The sequence below is a fragment of the Halictus rubicundus genome, chromosome 1 (genome assembly GCF_050948215.1).
Source record: "Halictus rubicundus isolate RS-2024b chromosome 1, iyHalRubi1_principal, whole genome shotgun sequence".
NCBI classification, from domain to species: Eukaryota; Metazoa; Arthropoda; class Insecta; order Hymenoptera; family Halictidae; genus Halictus; species Halictus rubicundus.
The window spans coordinates 43,885-64,341 of record NC_135149.1 but is presented as its reverse complement, the minus strand read 5'-3'; the positions used below and the strand labels follow the sequence as shown (position 1 = coordinate 64,341).

Genomic DNA, 20,457 nt, shown 5'->3' with positions numbered 1-20,457 from the left:
TGTTTCCGATGATAATTACTTGTGTAATGAACGATTAAAGTTTCGGACGCAAAGAAGGACAGAGTATGAAAAGAAAGAGACGTGGGGAGTCCTTCTTTTAAGCCTCGAGTTCGACTGCTCGGTTTTCGCCGCGTCGCACAGTGCGGACAAATAGCCGAATTTTGAGCAAAAGTCTAAATTTGATTACTAATGTATATGTATTGACAATTCCTCACAGAAAATGAAATTTAACAATACAATTAATAAATATGATTATATATAAAGTTTATTGCTTATAAAATATAAAAAAGATAAAGTATAAAGAAACAATACTACAAGCTATAAAAAATAGCAAACAATACAATTACTTAGGCACTTTTTAAAACTTTTTTATTTAATCCCGCAATAAAAATTTAAAATATGTGTCTTTACGTCTATGTTAGTGGTACACGAACTGACATTTTCATCGAAATCGGTTGACGGAGAAAAAAACAACACGTATTGAAAGATATAAAAATATCTGAATCTGAGCGCTTACTGCCTCCAAATAGCACTATATGGATAGGAGCCGTCGAAAGTTAATTTATTTAATTAATACATTTACCTCGTTACTACCTCTGCTGTAATGATTGCAGTCAATGCTGTCGAGCATTAGAAGTGGTATTATCGGATAAATAAGTAAAAAAATTGAGTTTCTGTTTTTTACTAAGGATCACAATAAGAACGATTGAATTTTGTTATTACTTATAGATTATTTTTATTCTTTCTTTTTATTCTGTAACTATTACAGAATATATTTTGTTGAACAATCATTATTTTATATCGCAATAATTTACAAATTAATTTGAAATTCTGATATTTTTTTGTAATGTTACTTTCATATTTCGTACGCCTATAAACTATCGATTAAAAACAATGATTACAATGATGAAAAATATGGAAAATAAGAAGGCAATAAGAGTGTAATGAAATTATACAATAAAAAATCATTATTTTCCAAGCAATTACAGAATGCATTATGGCAGCATTCTACGTTTATTTATTGCCTATGTCACTGAAGTCTCTTCCGTAGTTCACGATCAAATGTTCTATTTAGGTAGCGAGCGCGACATGTTTAGCGATGTTGGTATTTGAGATCAGGCAATGATATTTGAGTTGATATTTGGGGCCATTACCGACCGCTCCCAGTACCCACGTTTCAGTACCCCGCTCCAAGTACCCAGTACTCCGCGTTTAGGAGCCGGCAACCGCGTCAGGCTTTGGAATCGAATTTCTTCTCTGGCCTCTCGGGCCTTTCCCACATATCCTTTCGAGAGCGCGTTGACAGTTCCCTGCTGTGCATGGCACAAAAAATGCTTTTAGGTGCTCTACAGCTCCTTAGGTAAACTATCTGTATCTCTCCTTTACAACACCATGGAAATAGGAAACGTTCCTGGCACTTAGTGAAACAGCATCGCACATCCTTACATGTATTTTATCATACCTAAATTATACATATAAAATACTTCTTAAATAGTTTATCATGTTATACGCAAATGTAATTTCTTAATGAAAATATATCGTTGTTCTGCAAAGGGCCTAGCAGGATAAGACTGGTCCAGCGGCCCCAGTACAATTTTTATCGGTATTGTAAACAATGGTATTGGAAAACAATGGTTTTAGGTTGAAAGATAATCCCCCAAAATTTTAAGTCGCTAACCCTTCATTTAAGGATAATATGAGGGTAAATACCCTTAGCTGTATCATTTTTTTCTCGGTTGTTAATTAAGATATTCAGATGGAACAAAAACGAAAATATTCGAACTTACCTCCTTCATATCATATACTTTTTTCACAATTGTGATCAAATTATTAAGGGTAGAAAAAATTATTTAATTTTTTAGGGGTGGGGTTTGCAAGCATCCCTTCGAGTGACCACTTCCAAAAAATTCAAGAACAATCTTCTGTCACCTATTTAATATATACAAAAGTTTCAAGATCCTTAGATTGGTGGAACATAGTTAAATATTGAAAAACAAATGAAATTACGCCATTATAATAGTATAATGTATAGTGCAGTGTTTCTTACGACTCCAATTCCTGACACCTTGATCAATTATTACTTTTCAAACGCGACGCATCGTATTATATTCTATTTTTATCTTCCTGAATTTATAAATAGACATTATGTAGGTGTAAAAGAGAATTTTAGGAATCAAAATATAGATTTATTCAATCTTCGTTACTATTTTCCTGAATTACTGGTACAGTATGTGTTACATCAAATATTTTGGTTAATATCTGCGCTGGTTTTACAATTTTCGATTTAAATCGCCCATGAGATAAATAGTAAATAATTGCAGCGACATGGGAACAGCAACCTACTGTTCTGTTACCATTAGCACAGTCGCATGTATATCGTGTAATAGCAGTATAACTAATCGAATGTGGTACATATTCAATGTAGCATTGATAACTTTTGTGATTAATATGCCTGGAATGAACTTTCACCCTTATAATATTATTAGTTTCCTTTAAATATTCAATATTTAAAATATTGTCATCCCTCATTAATTCCGCTAGATAGCATACTGCCTGGCTTAATTGATAGGTACCTTTACATAATATTACATAAGTGGTATATAGTTTTATATGTGGTAATGTTATACATATACAAGACGGATAAAGATTAGTGTTAAAGCATGTCCTTACCTGTAAATAAGATTTTCAAATCTTTCTCAGTCATTTCCGGAAAATCCATTACAGCGTTGTCAGTCATATCATTCGGTTGTAAAAAGCAACTTATTCCGTTAGGATCTTCTGATAAGATTTTCATGATTGATGCATCATTCATGGTACCAATAAATGGTCCTGCCGCGTCAATGGTTTACATAATGATGTTTTCTTCTGTCCAGAATATGATTTCCTTTGATATACATTATTTTTACTTTTCTCGTGTCTAACATATGTTCCATCAAAAAGGATTACTAATTCAGAATCTTTTATTTCAAAAAGTTTCCTTGGTGCGTACGCTGTTTCATTTAAAATGAGATCGGCTCTGGATTTTGCATTTATTCCGAAGTGATTTCCCAAAATATCCTTTTCAAATGCGTTAATTATTTGATGGAAATATCCTGACACTTGTTGTTCATGTTGCAGACCGAATATATTTTTAATCATTACTTTAGAACTGCCACTTCTAAGTTTAAATAAAAATATAATTAATGCTTGTTGCACAGTCGAGCGCGATGCAGCGGGTGTTTGTGATTTTGGGTTCAAAACCGAGCGAGTGTTGGGGACTTTTATGTGGAAGTCTTAAGCGCGAGTCGCAGAGAAACCGAATGAGTCTAAGAGTGCCACACTGAGAATCGTAGCCAGAGTATCTTAGAATCAATAATAAATACATATTATCATTAATCAAATCTACCACCAATAGTATTATCCCTACATTATAATGGCGTAATTTCATTTGTTTTTCAATATTAAACCATGTTCCACCAATCTAAGGATCTTGAAACTTTTGTATATATTAAATAGGTAACAGAAGATTGTTCTTCAATTTTTTGGATGTAGTCACTCGAAGGGATGCTTGCAAACCCCACCCCTAAAAAATTAAATAATTTTTTCTACCCTTAATAATTTGATCACAATTGTGAAAAAAATATATGATATGAAGGAGGTAAGTTCGAATATTTTCGTTTTTGTTCCATCTGAATATCTTAATTAATAACCGAGAAAAAAATGATACAGTTAAGGGTATTTACCCTCATATTATCCTTAAATGAAGGGTTAGCGACTTAAAATTTTGGGGGATTATCTTTCAACCTAAAACCATTGTTTTCCAATACCATTGTTTACAATACCGATAAAAATTGTACTGGGGCCGCTGGACCAGTCTTATCCTGCTAGGCCCTTTTATCACCGGTTAAAGTGTAAAAATATTTTTAAAAATATGGTCGTATTCTACGATTTTTCCTGTTTAAAATTCCGTTTTTTAATTCGCGGAGCATAAAAAATTGCAAATATTGGGTACTTGAAACTGTTATAAAAATATATTAGATTGGATGGAAAGTTCTGCCGTATTTTAAAGAAAACATTTGAATCAATTTATAAAAATACATGTTTAATATTATTCAATGATATAATTTCCATTATTTGTAAGGACTTGTTGCCATCTTTCAGGTAACCTGTCCATTTTTGTTTCCCAATGACTCAATAGCAATATGTGTTTTTGATTTACAAGCAAAATTACCTGGTTAGGTATGGAACGCAGGGCGATAAAATGCAGGTAGAAGGTGTTGTACCGTTCGGTTCGCCCAAGCCATCAATTTTATGACGGGCAAGGTCAGATGTTGGTCAACTCTAAAAATGAGGCTAGCGTAAAAATTAGTTTCTACGACGAGTTTTAATTACTTTATGACCACCGTCCGATGAAAACACGAAGGAAAACACACGGTCAACACGTGCTGGAAGTGACTTCCTCATACTAAATCATTATATCGCACCTCCTACTCGGAAAACATAACAATAGATACTATTTTTATCAAGACATTCCCGTATGATTAATTCCATCATATTTGACGTAAGCTGTGTATTATAGCAGTGGGCTAAGGATATTAAACTGTTACCGCCCACTACTACGCGATGGTAGGGGGTGGAAAGACGCCATTTCGTATGGATTCGAAGTAGTGACGTTGTATTGATACGAATGCGCGGCCGATTGGTTCAGAGTGGAAGAGGCAGGCCTCGTTTCACACATATTTTCGGCTGTATTCGAAATATTGGCTACAGTGGTCAGACATACTATGTAGCGTGTGGCGTTCGACGTCAAAACATTGGGCCTACAGGCGCGGCTGAGGTGGGGATAGGTTTGTTAGCATAGTAATAAATCGTTATTTTGTTTATTATAACGATTAAATTCCTTAATAACGTATTCTCCACCTATTACCACGAGGAACTCTGAAATGTTCTAGTTAACAGCTTTTTAAATAAATAATGACGAATTGTTTCACCGCACAGATTGTCAGATGATAGTCTTTCTTTTTCGTTAGCGTAGTAATAAATTGTTATTTTGTTTGTTATAACGTTTAAATTCTTTAACAAGGTATTCCCCATCTATTACCATGACGAACTCTAAAAAGTTCTGGTTGATAGTTTTTTAAATAAATACAGCATGTTCATTCTGTCTTCGTACTGCCACGCCACGAGCCGTCAGGCTGGCCTGAAAATATTCTTCGAACCCCTGGGGTTCTGATAGCAGAGGACACGCTGTGCCTTTGTTCCGAGCCTCTCGAACCCTCTCAAGTGGCTGTCCCGGACCCCAAAATGCGTATAAACTGGGAAAAATCGTCAGGCTTGCCGGTCTGTGAGATATGCATTGACTTTAACAGTATCTCGTCGATGCTAGCAGTCTCTAACAGCGTCTCGTCGGTGCCTCCGGTATATGTAGTGCTGCCGCCACACCAAGTTTCTGCCTGGATCAGATCCCACGCTCACGTTTAGCCTCGATCCGATCCTACACCCATGTATAGCTAGGATCAAATACTATATCCACCTTTAGCCTGGATCAAGTCCCATATCATTTTTCAGAAAGAGAAATTAATTGTATTGAAAAAAATCTACTTTGAAATCTAATATCCAACTTGGAGAAAAGTTCCTGAAAGTTAGAACACATTTTACTCTCAAATGAATTTATAGTTTACGTAATTTTTACAAATCCTAGGATACAAATATAAATTAATTTAATATTTCTCATAGTATAGATCATATTGTAGTTGCATTACATAATTGAAACCGTCCAATTAATTAAAATAAAGTAATTGAATTACACTGTAATTGAAATTCAATGTACAGTAATTAAAATACAATGCACTGGAATTACTCAGAACAAGGGTTCGAAAACTGTTATAAAATCGAACATCATGCGAGTGTGTTTTTTTAATTGGTGTTGCATTCTTTCCAACATAAATGTCAATATTATAAGTGTATCCTTCCGGAAGACACAGTTTATATGCTTTTACACAATACTTATGGCGCTTGCCTGGAATGTACTGGCGTAAGCCGAGACGTCCTATGCTTTCGTCGATAACAATGTTTCTTCTGGGTTTAACAGTATTTTCAAAGTATTAACAATTGCTTCTACAATATTTCTAATTTTATTCTATCGTTCTTCAGTTTTAGCTGTTGTGTTGTCCGAAAAATGTAAAAATTTCAATATAGATAGGAAACGATCACGTTTCATGCTATTTTTTATACGCGAGTTCATATACATGTCCTTTTTAGACCAGTATAGTCTAATTTCCGGTAGTTGTACTACACCCATGATCAGCAATATGCCAATAAAAGCATTGATTAAAGAATTTATACATTGCTCAGCATATTTATTTGTTTGTTCAACTATTATTCCTGATATAAATCAGTGTTCAATTAAAAAGTTCAGTTTTCAATTAAAAATTTCTCTTCTTCTGAATAATCATTTACTACTGGACTTCTTTTTCTTATTTGCTGCCATTCCGTATCTTCATCATCCTCCTCTGATAATGAATCGGAGTCGGAATCTACTTCCTCCGAGGTGGATTCGTACTCTTCATTAGCTAACGATTCACCTTCATTCCGCACATGAACAAAATCCTCGTCCGAAGATGTTGAGAGTAGTCTTGGTCTTTTATTTTCTCTGCTTCTATTTACCGATTCGTCAGACGAGTGAATCACTTACTTCCATATCCATGTTGTCTATTATTTATATGGGCAAAAATTAGAAAGGAAAAATGCCAACCACCTTTCTAGTTACACTTACTGTAAAAATATATGGCTAGGATGAACAAACGGCACGAATTTTGTATAACTTTTAACACGAAGTTGTAACAGCGAATAGATTATTGAAGAAGAGCCTGGTGGAGATCGAAAAATGTCACTTGATGGTCCAGTATGAGCCGTTATGAGTATATAATAATTCAACAAGTAACTGGAAACACACTAAATACACTTGGTTTTGACGTTCTAACAATGTTCCTGGCAACACTTTGCACTGATGGTTTTGAACAATAATACACTCACGCAATCAAGTACAGACCTTATGTTAGACCGTTTATTTTGAAAGTGGTGTAAGTGCATTAAAAAAAAAGAATGAGATATCACATATTTTGTGATCAATTTAGTGTAAACTATTTGTGGGATCGGTAGACGAGGTAGTCGGGATGTAAATCACCACACAATATCGTTCGCTGCTGCAGTTTTTATTCGGTCTGTCTCGATGAGCGTCTCGTGACGAACTGATCTTTGGCGAAGGAATTCGGCGACTCAACGACGCGGGTACCGACATACAATGTTTCATCGCCGATCGTTGGTCGCCGTGCGCGAGGCTGCGTGCCTTCGTATGTTTTCCTTTCGCCGAAGTGTCGGCGGACGACGGTCGCCACACTATTTATTCACGTGATATCTCTTTTTTTTTTAATTGACACACCACTTTCAAATTAAACGGTCAATATATTAAAATAGTAGCCTAGTGCGTTTGAATACGCGCGCCGCCCCATAGCGGGAAACAAAAAAAGCAGCGCCGCCAGATGAAGTAAAGTGTGGCGTACGTTTGTACTGTAGGGTGGATGGCGCCACCGTCGCCATTCCCCTAGGCCGCTCCGATCGCCAGAGTTTCCTCTCTATGTCCGCCATGCGGACTTCGCGCGAGCGAGGCGAAACTCGTTCTCTTTCCGCCGTTATCTTTGGTCGTGATCGGACGCGCTAATTTACACAGTTGTTCTAGTCTCTCTGTATTCTCTGAGGCCATCTCGGACGTTAATAAAATTGTGCTCTTTGGTTCACGTAAAACCGCTGTGACGTCGCCCTAATCGAAACAGGCGCCATCTCGGTAATAACTAGACATGATACCGCGCGTATTCGAACAGACACGTATTCTATAAGGATAATTTTTAAGAAAGCGCAGTTAGAAAATGTTATGTTAAGTTAAGAGGTCACTCGAGTAGGGAAAGCGAGACGCAAGGAATGCCAGCTGCAAGCGATAACGGAGCGGAACCACTTCTACTAGGACCAGGCCCGCTTAAGCGAAGGACAACGAGGAAAAACAGACCCGAGAGAAGACAGCTCTACAGCCTCCCTCAAGGACCTGGAAGACATAAATTAGTCACCCCCGAACAAGAGGCCACCTACGAAGACATCGAACGGCAATCGAAACGCACGTGGCATGCTACACGCGAGTAACCCCCCAGATTACGTCCCCTTGGGCCACTCCTTCGAGGCCTTACGCATTCTAGGCCCACGCAACTTAGGGGAGGAGACTACCCTTCTGATTGGACCTCACGACGCCCCACCATCAACGCATCCTGGAACCGGAGGTCCGATAAAAGGAACAGAGAGAAAAGGCCCGGGACACTCGTTTTTTGATCTCAAAAATCACTTTGTCGACCCATCAACATTATTAGAAATACAGCAAAGTTTTCCGACCAAGTTACGTTATAACATTTTATATCCATTTTCCCTTCCCAGATAAAGCCGCGTTCGGGAGTTTAGTACCTTAGTACTTTGAGGCGTTTGAACTCATGCCGCGAAATTGATAGATTAACCGGTTGTGCCATCTGCAGACAAGTATCGTAATTTCGGGTCCCTAATACGTACATAACAGTGGTGACAGCGGTGGGATACGCCAACTTTCGTGCGCGCTTTTTCAAAAGAACACATTTGTGACTTAGAATTCGAACTGAACTAACAGTGTATTTTAATTAAATAAGGACAATAAAAGAGTGCAGGTGAACATTGAACTGTGAATTACAAACTGAGTTTTCGTGCCACTCTTCCCTCCTGGGTTTTGGCGTGGTTTCCCCAGGGAGCGACGGGTGAATACCGGAAGAGGTGATTATCAGCGGCCACGCAAGCTAGCCTAAAGCAACCCTGAAATCACTGGCAATCACTGGATACCTGCTGCGCACCTGCCATCCTGATAGCTGCACATTCAACGTCCATTTGAAGAAGGGAACAACATCTAGTAAACGAACCTACCCTTCTGGAATTCAGTAGCAGCGGACATCGTCAACTCATCAGCAGCTCAAGTGTAAGACACACGTTCATTGTTTCTATCTCGAGTGACCAGTCAGGATTAGATTAGTTTGGTATTTAGATTAAGATAGATAATTGTCTAGTGTAAACATGAGTAACGATAGTCGATCGACTAGCTCGTGGGTTGTCGCGTGCCCGCAGGGAACCTCACGGTCTGATAGCTCCTCCGATTTCTCTCTTATCCCTTGGCGTGACCCTGAGATCATGCGAAATGAAATTGACAAACCATTTGTTCGGCCACCGGGGTATCAACCCCCATCGATTGTGTCTGAACAGTACGAAAATTCGAATATAGAGGAATTATCTTCTGCTTCCGCTGTCTCTAATGTCGAATCCGTCGGCGGATGCCAAATCTCTTTAAAATTAGCCTCGGAAATTTTGCCTGAATTTGATGGGAAGTCTACACCGGTGAAAGAGTTTACGAGATTATGCCGCGATATTTGGAAGGCGGTAAAGTTGAACGAACGGCAATTTCTTGTTAAAATAATAGAGAAAAAAGTAATTAAGGACGCGAAAAGTCATATCCGACGACAACGAGATACGTATAATCTGGAAGAATTACTAAAATCTTTGGAACGTGCATTTACCCCAAGGCACACTCTCGACACCCTCCAAACGCGTATGTCGAATATGTATCAAGAAATCGGAGAATCTGCACTCCAGTACGGGAATCGAGTCAAAGAATTATTAGACGATATACTTGACGCGATTGATGAAGAATGTGATCCGGACGTCGCATATGGAGTACGGACTAGGGCCATAGACAACGCCTGCAGTTGTTACATCACGGGATTGAGTAATACAATCGAGACTCAGGTTCGTCAAGGAAAACCCGCGATTCTCCAAGCGGCCATTGATTTGGCGATGGACGAGGAGGAACATCAAAAGAATAGAGCTCGTGTTCGTCGGGAAAAAATCGTGCGATACGATCGTCGCGAACGTGGGCAAGAACGAAGATTTGACACGAGACGTCCTCGCGAAGAAATAGAGACAGTCCGGGTAAACGAAATCCGGGCAACACGAGGCGGTGATGATCGTCGTTCACGCCTTTACTGCCATACCTGTCGGAAACCGGGTCACGCGTCAGAAAACTGCAATAGCTTCAAACGGCGGGAGGCCCTTATGTGCACTTATTGTAAACGGAAAGGTCATAACGAGTTTAATTGTTTTACTAAGCGCGATCGGGAACGACGTAGTGATAATCACCCATCATCATACATTGCACCTGGGCGTAATTTAAACTCCAATCTCGCTCTTCGAGACAGCGCTACGAAGAGTGTAGCAATAAAAGCGCGACCCGACTCTGCCAGGTTAACTACGATCTCAGTCGAAAGCGAACAACCCAACTCCCCGTCATAATTATAGATCATTGTTTTTTCCATAACAACCAGGGTTATTTCCTCATTGACACCGGTTCACAATTGAATCTAATTAAAGAAAGTGCGATTTCTCCAGAGGTTCATGTTAACACTAAAATTTCGTATCATTTGAGAGGCATTGGGACAGGAACTCGTCGAACCTATGGAGAAATTACTCTCAATATGCTGAGTGTCGAAATAAAATTTCAAGTAGTAGACCATAGCTTCCCCATAGAACAATCCGGAATTATTGGAATGGAATTCCTTACTAAACAACAGGCTCTTCTAGCTTTTCGAGAAAAATTGTCAAGTTCACTAATCTTAGGGAATAAAGAAATTCCGTTTTGTAACCACCCTTCGTTCGACTTGCCGCCGCGAACTAAAACGTTAATTAAAATTCCTACTAAAACTCCAAATTTAAGGGAAGGTTACGTTAGGAAAATGGATTTCGGACCGGGAGTGTACGTAGGAGAAGCAATTGTTTCGCAAGATCAGGGTCATGTAAAATTGTTCGCCATTAATTGTACGTATGATCAGGTCAATATTACTCTACCTCCGGTCGAACTGGAAGATTTCGAGGCTCAACCCCCATTAGCCCGTTCTGCTCGAATCGGTAACCCAGGTATAGACAACCAACGCTCCTCTGCCGAGAGACTTTCAAAGCTTTCTGGCCTTCTTAAATTAGATAATTTGAACGAGGAAGAAAGAGTTAGTATTCTATCAAGTGTTGCTACTTACGCATACCAATTTCACTTACCTGGAGATAAATTAGAGTCCACCACCACCGTAAAACATAAGATAATTACCACCGATGAGAGCCCGCTAAACACCAAACAATACAGATATCCTCAGATCCACAAGGCAGAAATTCAGAACCAAGTCCAAGACCTTCTTAACAATAAAATCATCGAACCCTCCGATTCCCCATATAATTCACCTGTTTGGATCGTGCCGAAGAAGCCGGATTCGTCTGGTGAACCTCGTTGGCGAATGGTCATCGGCTATCGCAGACTCAATGAAAAAACAATTAACGACGCTTACCCACTCCCTAATATAACGGATATCCTCGATCAACTAGGAGGTGCTAAATATTTTAGCACGCTCGATTTAGCCTCAGGGTTTCATCAGGTATCTATGGACCCCTCTTCTAAATCAAAAACCGCATTTTCAACCCCTTTTGGACATTACGAGTTTAATAGAATGCCCTTTGGTCTTTGTAACGCACCAGCCACCTTCCAGAGGCTTATGGATCGTGTCCTCGTCGGTCTACAGGGTATCGAATTATTCGTATACATGGATGATATTGTCGTCTATGCTAATTCACTCGAAGAACACTCTAGAAAACTAAACACTCTGCTAGGCCGCTTGCAAAACGCTGGGCTGGCACTTCAACCGGAAAAGTGCATGTTTCTTCGCAAAGAAATAGCTTATCTAGGGCATCTGATCACTAACGAAGGAGTGAAGCCGGACCCCGGTAAAATTAAAGCCGTGAAATCGTTCCCGGTACCCTCGAATAGGAAAACAATTAAATCCTTTTTAGGATTAATCGGATACTATCGCAGGTTTATCAAGGACTTCGCGAGACTCGCAAAACCCATGACTCGATTGCTAAAAAAGAGTACTCCATTCTTCTGGAACCATGCTGCGCAAGAAGCATTTGAAAACCTAAGAGACACTATCTGCCGGCAACCCCTCCTGCAATATCCGGATTTTCGCAAATCATTTATAGTCACTACCGATGCCTCCAACTATGCCATCGGTGCCGTCCTCAGTCAGGGTGATATAGGCAAAGATCTTCCTATTGCCTATGCATCGAGAACACTGAACGACACCGAAACAAACTATTCTACTACCGAAAAGGAATTACTCGCCATAATTTTCGCTGTTAATCATTTCCGCCCCTATCTGTACGGCCATAAATTTACCCTTGTCACGGACCATCGACCTCTAGTTTGGCTCCACAACACCAAAGATCCAACCTCCAAATTAATGCGATGGAGAATCAAATTGAACGAGTACGATTATAATATCGTATACAAGCCAGGACGCGTAAATTCCAACGCGGATGCTCTTTCCCGTAACGTTCCGGATGAGGTTTTGCAACAAACGGCAGTGGAACTTCAAAGGGATTCTCACTCTAGATGTCAGGAAAAGATGCTTGTCCGCGCGGACAAAACACCGGTTGCTGATATCGAAACGGGTGACGATCCTGGCAAAGTATCTCAATGTCTCGAATGTGAAGCTTCCGTTGCCGCCTGCTTCTTTGCTAGCGAGAAGTTGGCGGAAGAGATAGGAAATCTACCCCAGATAAACAACCAACTTGTATCCACCCGAACACCATCCACAATAACATCGAAATCCTGCAACAACATTTGCATGACTACTCAACAAGACAAGACAGTAGATCGTGTCCCGGGGAGTAAAGTGTGGACCCTTCTTCCTGCAACGCTGGAAAATTCGCCTGCACGCTATGTCGGTAGTTCCGGTTCTGCGCGCAAATTCCCAGACCGTCTCCAAGGACAAGCTGCAGTGCAACGAGAAGCGACGATAAAACCCGTACTCGCAACGAGGGAAATCTCGCCTGTACGCCATGTCGGAGTTCCGGTACGCGCGCAAATTCCCGTACCGTCTCCACGGACAGGCTGCAGTGCACGCATCGAGGGAAGGTATTTATGGGACACGGTTGACTCTGACGCTACCCAACCTGACGATAACCCTTTTTCAGAAGAACGAAACATATCCAACCAAGATCCACCGATCGCTGCCCGATTCAACACTAACGAATTATACACTTTAACCCATTCATGTTTTACCTACAGTAAAGATTTCCTATCTCTGAGAAAAGATCACATAGTTCATTTCATTTCGGCAAACTACGAGTTAACTTCTGCAACTAGTAATGAGTTACTCGAACAAGGGAGGTTCTCCATCCATGAATTGCGCAACGTGGATGCCAACGTAGGTGAAGCCATTGCCATCCGATCCGGTCGAACCAATATTTTCCACTTAATTACCCAAGAAACCCCCAATTCACCTACCAGCCTTACAAACATCGAATTGTGCATTCATAGTTTAAAAAATTTAATGAAGGGACTTGGCCTCTTTACTTGCAGTGTATCGAAAAATCGTAACGACTTAGATCAAATTCCTTGGATCGATATAGAAAAACTATTCAAGGCTGGTTTCTCGACGGAAGGGTATACTATCACTATATGCTCAAACGAACTAAAATTTCCCCCAAAGGACGACCAAAGTCGTATCCTTAAAGAATACCACGAGTCTGTGGTGGGTGGTCACAAAGGAATTACTAAGTTATATAACCGTGTTCGTGAAGACTTCTATTGGAAAGGAATGCGAAAAGATATCGCAGACCTCGTAAAAACCTGCCCCAGTTGTCAAAAATTCAAACTAGTAAGGAAAGGGATTAAACAACCTCTTCGTATTACAGACACCCCTCAACAGGCATTCGATAAGGTACAGTTAGACATTGTTGGACCTTTACCAGTAACCGAATCAGGTTACAGATATCTCCTCACCCTCCAAGATAATCTGACAAAATATTCAGATGCTATCCCTCTCCGAGAAATGGATGCAGTCTCTGTTGCTTCTGCACTTGCAGAACAATTTATTTCTCGTTTCGGATGCCCAAAAACCATCCACACTGATCAAGGTAGAAATTTTATGAGCCGAATAATGAAATGCTTTTGCCGCATCTTCAAAATCAAACAAATTAAATCTACAGCATACCATCCCCAATCATTAGGTTCGCTCGAACGCGCTCACCACGTCTTCATCGAATATTTAAAACACTATTGCACTAAGAGAGATTGGGATAAATGGATACGATTCGGCATGTTTTCCTACAATACATCGGTTCACGAGTCTACAGGTTTCACTCCCCATGAACTTATTTTTGGTAAAAAGGCCCGCATCCCTTCAGAATTTGCCGACGTACAACCACCCCGAACGTTTTCTCAATACTTCGACGACCTTTTCTCTACAATAACAACCGTACAAGCATCTGCCGCCCAAACCCTTAAGAAAGCCAAGGCTAAGTGTAAAAAACTTTATGACCGGAACGTCAACCAACACAAGTTTAGGATCGACGACCACGTGTACCTGCTTCACGAACCTCGAACTTCCAAGTTTGACCCCCAATGGAACGGACCGTATAAAATAACCCGATTATTTGATGATTCCAATGCCGAAATCGCAATCAACCAATCACGTATGAAGATAGTCCATACCAATAAACTTAAATTAGCCCATATTAGGCCTGAACCGCTACCCGATCCACAACCAGATCCTTGATATACCTGTAGAATATCGAGTCGAGCATTATAGCAAGGGTGCTTACGTATGTATGCATATGTATCATGAATGCGGAATATAGGCGAATAATAATATATGCATATATCTTCTAAATAAGCTGTATCGTTAGTAACACCTATTTTTATACTTAGTCATACCACATCCTTTTATAATTATAAACATCATTATTAAGATCGCTATTACTATTGTCATTTAATTTCTTTTTGTGTTTTTGTATATATGCATACCTTTAATATGATTATGTTACAGTAGTTATTTTCTCTATTATTCTATATATCAAAATAAAATATCTGTCTATGTTACTAAGCATTTTAGTACCTCTGCTTTCTATAATAAATATTATTATAACTACCCCCTTTCTATACTATAATCATACTATACTATATTTTTTTTTTTTTTATTGTCATCATTATTATTATTATTACTACTGTAGCAATTGGCGCTTTGCTATTATTTTTCCTTTTGCGTTTACCGTTAATTTTATTATTAATCTATTATTATTAATTATTATTGTTCCGCTTAGTTATAAGGTGTTCTACCTAGTATTAAAGTAAAAGTTGTTACTACATGTAACATCCTTTTTATTAAAGGGGGAGGTGTGACGTCGCCCTAATCGAAACAGGCGCCATCTCGGTAATAACTAGACATGATACCGCGCGTATTCGAACAGACACGTATTCTATAAGGATAATTTTTAAGAAAGCGCAGTTAGAAAATGTTATGTTAAGTTAAGAGGTCACTCGAGTAGGGAAAGCGAGACGCAAGGAATGCCAGCTGCAAGCGATAACGGAGCGGAACCACTTCTACTAGGACCAGGCCCGCTTAAGCGAAGGACAACGAGGAAAAACAGACCCGAGAGAAGACAGCTCTACAGCCTCCCTCAAGGACCTGGAAGACATAAATTAGTCACCCCCGAACAAGAGGCCACCTACGAAGACATCGAACGGCAATCGAAACGCACGTGGCATGCTACACGCGAGTAACCCCCCAGATTACGTCCCCTTGGGCCACTCCTTCGAGGCCTTACGCATTCTAGGCCCACGCAACTTAGGGGAGGAGACTACCCTTCTGATTGGACCTCACGACGCCCCACCATCAACGCATCCTGGAACCGGAGGTCCGATAAAAGGAACAGAGAGAAAAGGCCCGGGACACTCGTTTTTTGATCTCAAAAATCACTTTGTCGACCCATCAACATTATTAGAAATACAGCAAAGTTTTCCGACCAAGTTACGTTATAACATTTTATATCCATTTTCCCTTCCCAGATAAAGCCGCGTTCGGGAGTTTAGTACCTTAGTACTTTGAGGCGTTTGAACTCATGCCGCGAAATTGATAGATTAACCGGTTGTGCCATCTGCAGACAAGTATCGTAATTTCGGGTCCCTAATACGTACATAACACCGCAAACGCGAGTGTCGTTTCTCATACCCGACCACGTAGCTCCTTAACCGCGCAGTATACGTAGAGTAGGCTACGTGCCTCGTTCGCCCTCCGCGAGGCTTGGAATATTCTCCACGAATATTGCGTACTAACTTCCTACAGTACTGTAGGTTGGTCGAGATATAACACCCGCGGCGAATATCCGAAGCCTCGGGAGGGATAGCGAGGCACGTAGCCTACTCTACGTTATAGTTATAGGTTAAGGAACCACGTGGTTGGATTATGAAAGATAAGACACTTGACTTCGGTTCTACGAGAACCCGTGGGCACGATTTATTACACAGTCCGAGAAGGACTCGAATTACAAGAGCAAGACTGTATTTCTGAGCAAACGCGTCCGATCACTACGAGAGATAAACGGCAAGAGAGGGACGGTTGACGAACGCGTCCGGTCGCTACGAGCGACGAGTAATGAAGGAGAGCGAGTTTCGTCTCGCACGTGCGTTGTTCGCATGGCCCACGCGAGAGTGGAAACTAGCGTGATCGGAGCGGCCGAGGGGAAAAGGCGACGGTGGCGCCATACACCCTACAGTACTGTAGGTTTAAGGGTCCCGCCGATAAATGCGGAACCAAGATGCAGCCTACTCTGCACAGAACCACTAGGAGACTTTCTATCAATAATCACTAACACGTGTATGTAACGAAACAACTTTATTCGACTCTGGTTCGAGAGCGTTGGATCGAGACGTCTGTCTCGATCGAGAGTCAGGCAGCGAGAGAGAGAGTACATTGGCGGTTCTCTCGCCTGCATTGCCCGAGGTTGGCACTGCCAACCTCGTCGGAGTATATTCTCTAGGCGCATGTCTAGGGGAATGGCGCGGCAGCGCCAATATCCCTACAGTACGAGTAGCACATGCGCCATCTACCAAATAGTTACTAAGATAATAAGTTCCTAGCTCATAGAGATTTATATATATAAGTTGGTAAAGGGCATTTTAACCGATGCATTCAAATATACAACCACCCCAGTCTAATGTGAAACTCCCCCATATACACACGTTAAAAAGCTAATAAAGTCTCTACAAAGCGTATCTCAATAGTCCAGGGTGTGGTTTGCTCCATCATATCCCTTATTCTCAGAGTTCATATAGGGAATGAAACACCGTGAGAATCCGCCACAAAAGCATGAATACGAGCGCCGCCCCACGAAGAGAAACACAAATAGCACTGCCGCACAGTGCGGACAAATAGCCTGTTTTGGGCACTTCTCAAACAAGAGAAGAGAGATAGATTAGATTAGATTAGACTTAGATTTCCATATGAAATCTGCATTTTTTCGATTTTTACAGCCAGAGTTTGCAACGGAAAAATCTGAAAACGACTCAAAGTATGTGGTTTGGTGTGCGAACTGTGTCAGATTTTTTCAGAATTTTAAATTGTCATTAAATGGGGAAAATGGACCAAAAACTGGATTTTCGTTTTTCCTCTACAACTACCCTTACAGATGAGCTATAGGGCTAAAACTTGGCTGAAAGGTATCTTTTTTGGTAGGCTATCGAATGGCGCAAATTGGAATAAAATCCCTTCCAGGGCAGATTTGGCCCCCAAAACCGGCTATAGCCAATTTTTTTACAAAAATCTAAATTTGGTTACTAATGCATATGTGTTTCGGATCACGCGAGCTCCGCGGCGGCACGAGACCCTAGTATGGGCCAGGGGCGAGAGAGGTGACGGGATTGCCCAAACACAACAAGGCGCTAGACCACCGAGGCTCTCGTCACCTCTCCCGTCCCGAGGCTTTCGACCACCTTCAGCGCAACCGACTCCCAAAAAATTGGGTTTGTAGTTAGTCGTTGAACTGCTCGCTGTATAACACGCTTCGCCTCGCTTGAGCCTTTGCTGTTCCTTTCGCTAAAGTAAACTCACTGCGCTTCTTTGGGCTTCCGCGCTTCGCTTAGTCATAGTTTTCTTCCTTTGCGGTTCTCTTAGTCTTAAGTTGGTGTAGGGATTAGTTTTAAGTGACTCACGCAAGTGTTAATAAACTAGACGTTAGACTGACTTTGAACACCACAGTGCTCGCGTCGTTGAATCTTAACTCCCTCCACGCTTCCAACTCCATCCTTTAACAATATGTAATGGTAATTAGTCACAAAAAATTAAATTTAACAATAAAATTAATAAGTTGAAAAAAAATATTTTTATGCATAAAAAAAAATTGTTAAATGATTTTTAAATGAATAATAATATGAATTTCCTGCTAATATGCAATTCTGCCAAAGGAAGTTTTCGTGCATCGTCAAATAAAAATGTAGTGAGATGTGCCGACTTATCCGCACTGTGCGCCGGCGTGAACGTGTTAATCGGGAATATCAAATGTGAGCTGCCAGTGGAGACCGGCAGTTGTCATTTTCCGCCGAGCACGATTTAAAAACTCTCGCGACGGATGGTGGGCGCGCTCGTGTTACGCGGTCTCTAGTTTTTCGTACAAGTACGAGCTTGTCGCGTCGTCTCGTCGTGGAAACGACCCGCACTTCGTGAACAATTCTTCCCAAAATCTACGACGACGCTACCCCCACGAATCTACTACTCCGCGTTTATGCCCGGCGGCGTACACTCGCTGAAAGGTGAACACGCGGCCCTCCGTTATCCGGCTAGATTCGCGTTTATACCAACGGCATACGTTCGTCGACCTACGGTCACGCAGCTGTTGCGAATTCCCTGAATGTCGCTGTCTCACCGGCGTCGTGATTCCGTCGTTCCGCGGCGCGAACGCGGCCTCACCCAAACGCTACACGAGCCACCATGAAATTATCGAACACTAATTTAACGTAAAGCCTGGCTGGCATTTAATAAAATAAATAAAAATAAAATTTCTTTGTTTCAGTCGCTCTGTCATACATATGGCGGCCACTCAAGCCACGTTACAAATGTATCATTCCTGCATGACGACACACGATTAATTTCTACCGGTGGAAGTGATACAAGCGTTCTACAATGGATTGTAAATTACTAACTCTCTTCAATCGATGAAATTCAGCATCATGTTGATTTCCGATCAGTCTCTCATGGCCAAATCGTCGAGAAATCAACAAAATAAAGGCGAATATAAAACCAGAAATGAAGTTGAATGATCACTGAATATAATTCCAAACAGTTGTGTAAATGATATAAAAAGCTAAATATTAATTTGAAAGGAGATGATAAGTCTTCAATGTTGACTATGCAACATTGGTAATTACAAATGGAAAGAACTTGGAAAGTATTGCATACAAATTTCTATTACTTTTTCCCGAAAAGTGACCTTTGAAAATATTCAATGTCGTAAAATAGATAGGATAGGAGTAAATTTTCGTTATTATTGAACAATTAATAAATTGAAAACTCCTACTTAAAAATGCGACAGGATAATTGAAGAAAAAATAGAAGATGGTCAAGGATCAATTGAATATTTGTTTTGAAACTATTTCCAATGAATGACAAGAATTTGGCGATTAATTTCGAGATATCTTTACATGATTACAAGAAAAATGCGAAATAGCCAGGTCAGTGAAGAGAAAATAGATGTGAAGATAATTAGCGAAAATAAAAAAGAAATTATTTGTTTACTGCACCAATTGAGTATCTATTGTTTTACTGTTAGTTTATATTTACAGACAATTACCATGCATGTTTCAAAATTCATTCTTTATTAGAGATATCCAAAAGTTTACTATTTGTTGTGGTAAAGAGTGCAAATTGTGTTTCATTTTTTCAATAACGCATAATGCAGGTGTTTTTTATGCATTCAAGATGTTAAAAATTATTTTTCAAGCGTTGAAGCTTAATAACTGTATACGTCCTTTGTTTAATAATCATTAATAACAAATACTACCTAACTACAGGTATATATGCTGTTCATCAAAAGATTGAGAAGATATATTTATAAGAAAAGCAAAAAAACATGTATTTTGTCTAAACACTTCTCTTTGATTTTATGTAATTCTATATACAAAGTGTCTCATTTAATTCTGCTACCCCTAATAACCTCGTTATTTATACAAATATAAAGAAATGTTTCAGGAGAAAGTTATAGTATTTAGGGGGGGGGGGGGGGCAGAAGTCTGTGTGAGTGAAGCTCGTCTCAAGGTCCGAGATCTTACGAACATTAAATGTTTCTTTATATGGGATGATATGATTTTTATTTACATTCTGATGGAGTGTACCAAGACGATTACAATGACCTATTAGAAGATCGTTCAAGGTCACTCAAGAGCAACTTTAATGGAAGACTAATTGGCTCAAAGCACTCTTCGAATATTTTCGTATTCTCCCTGATTGTTGATATATTACTGTATCCATGTTCAAGGTCGTCATTTTGAAC

General features: G+C 40.1%; 1 protein-coding gene across 11 annotated transcripts in view; it reads left to right on the top strand.

Annotated features, from left to right (window-relative positions):
* Positions 1-20,053, top strand: part of LOC143364149 (echinoderm microtubule-associated protein-like 2) — a 497,449-nt gene extending 477,396 nt beyond the window's left edge. For all 11 annotated transcript variants that reach the window (XM_076804737.1, XM_076804768.1, XM_076804680.1 and 8 more), the window contains one exon: positions 18,982-20,053. In XM_076804737.1, the coding sequence (XP_076660852.1) occupies positions 18,982-19,110 (129 nt within the window). In that variant the 3' untranslated portion in view covers positions 19,111-20,053. The remainder of the gene's footprint in view (positions 1-18,981) is intronic.
* Positions 20,054-20,457: the final 404 nt, after the last annotated feature.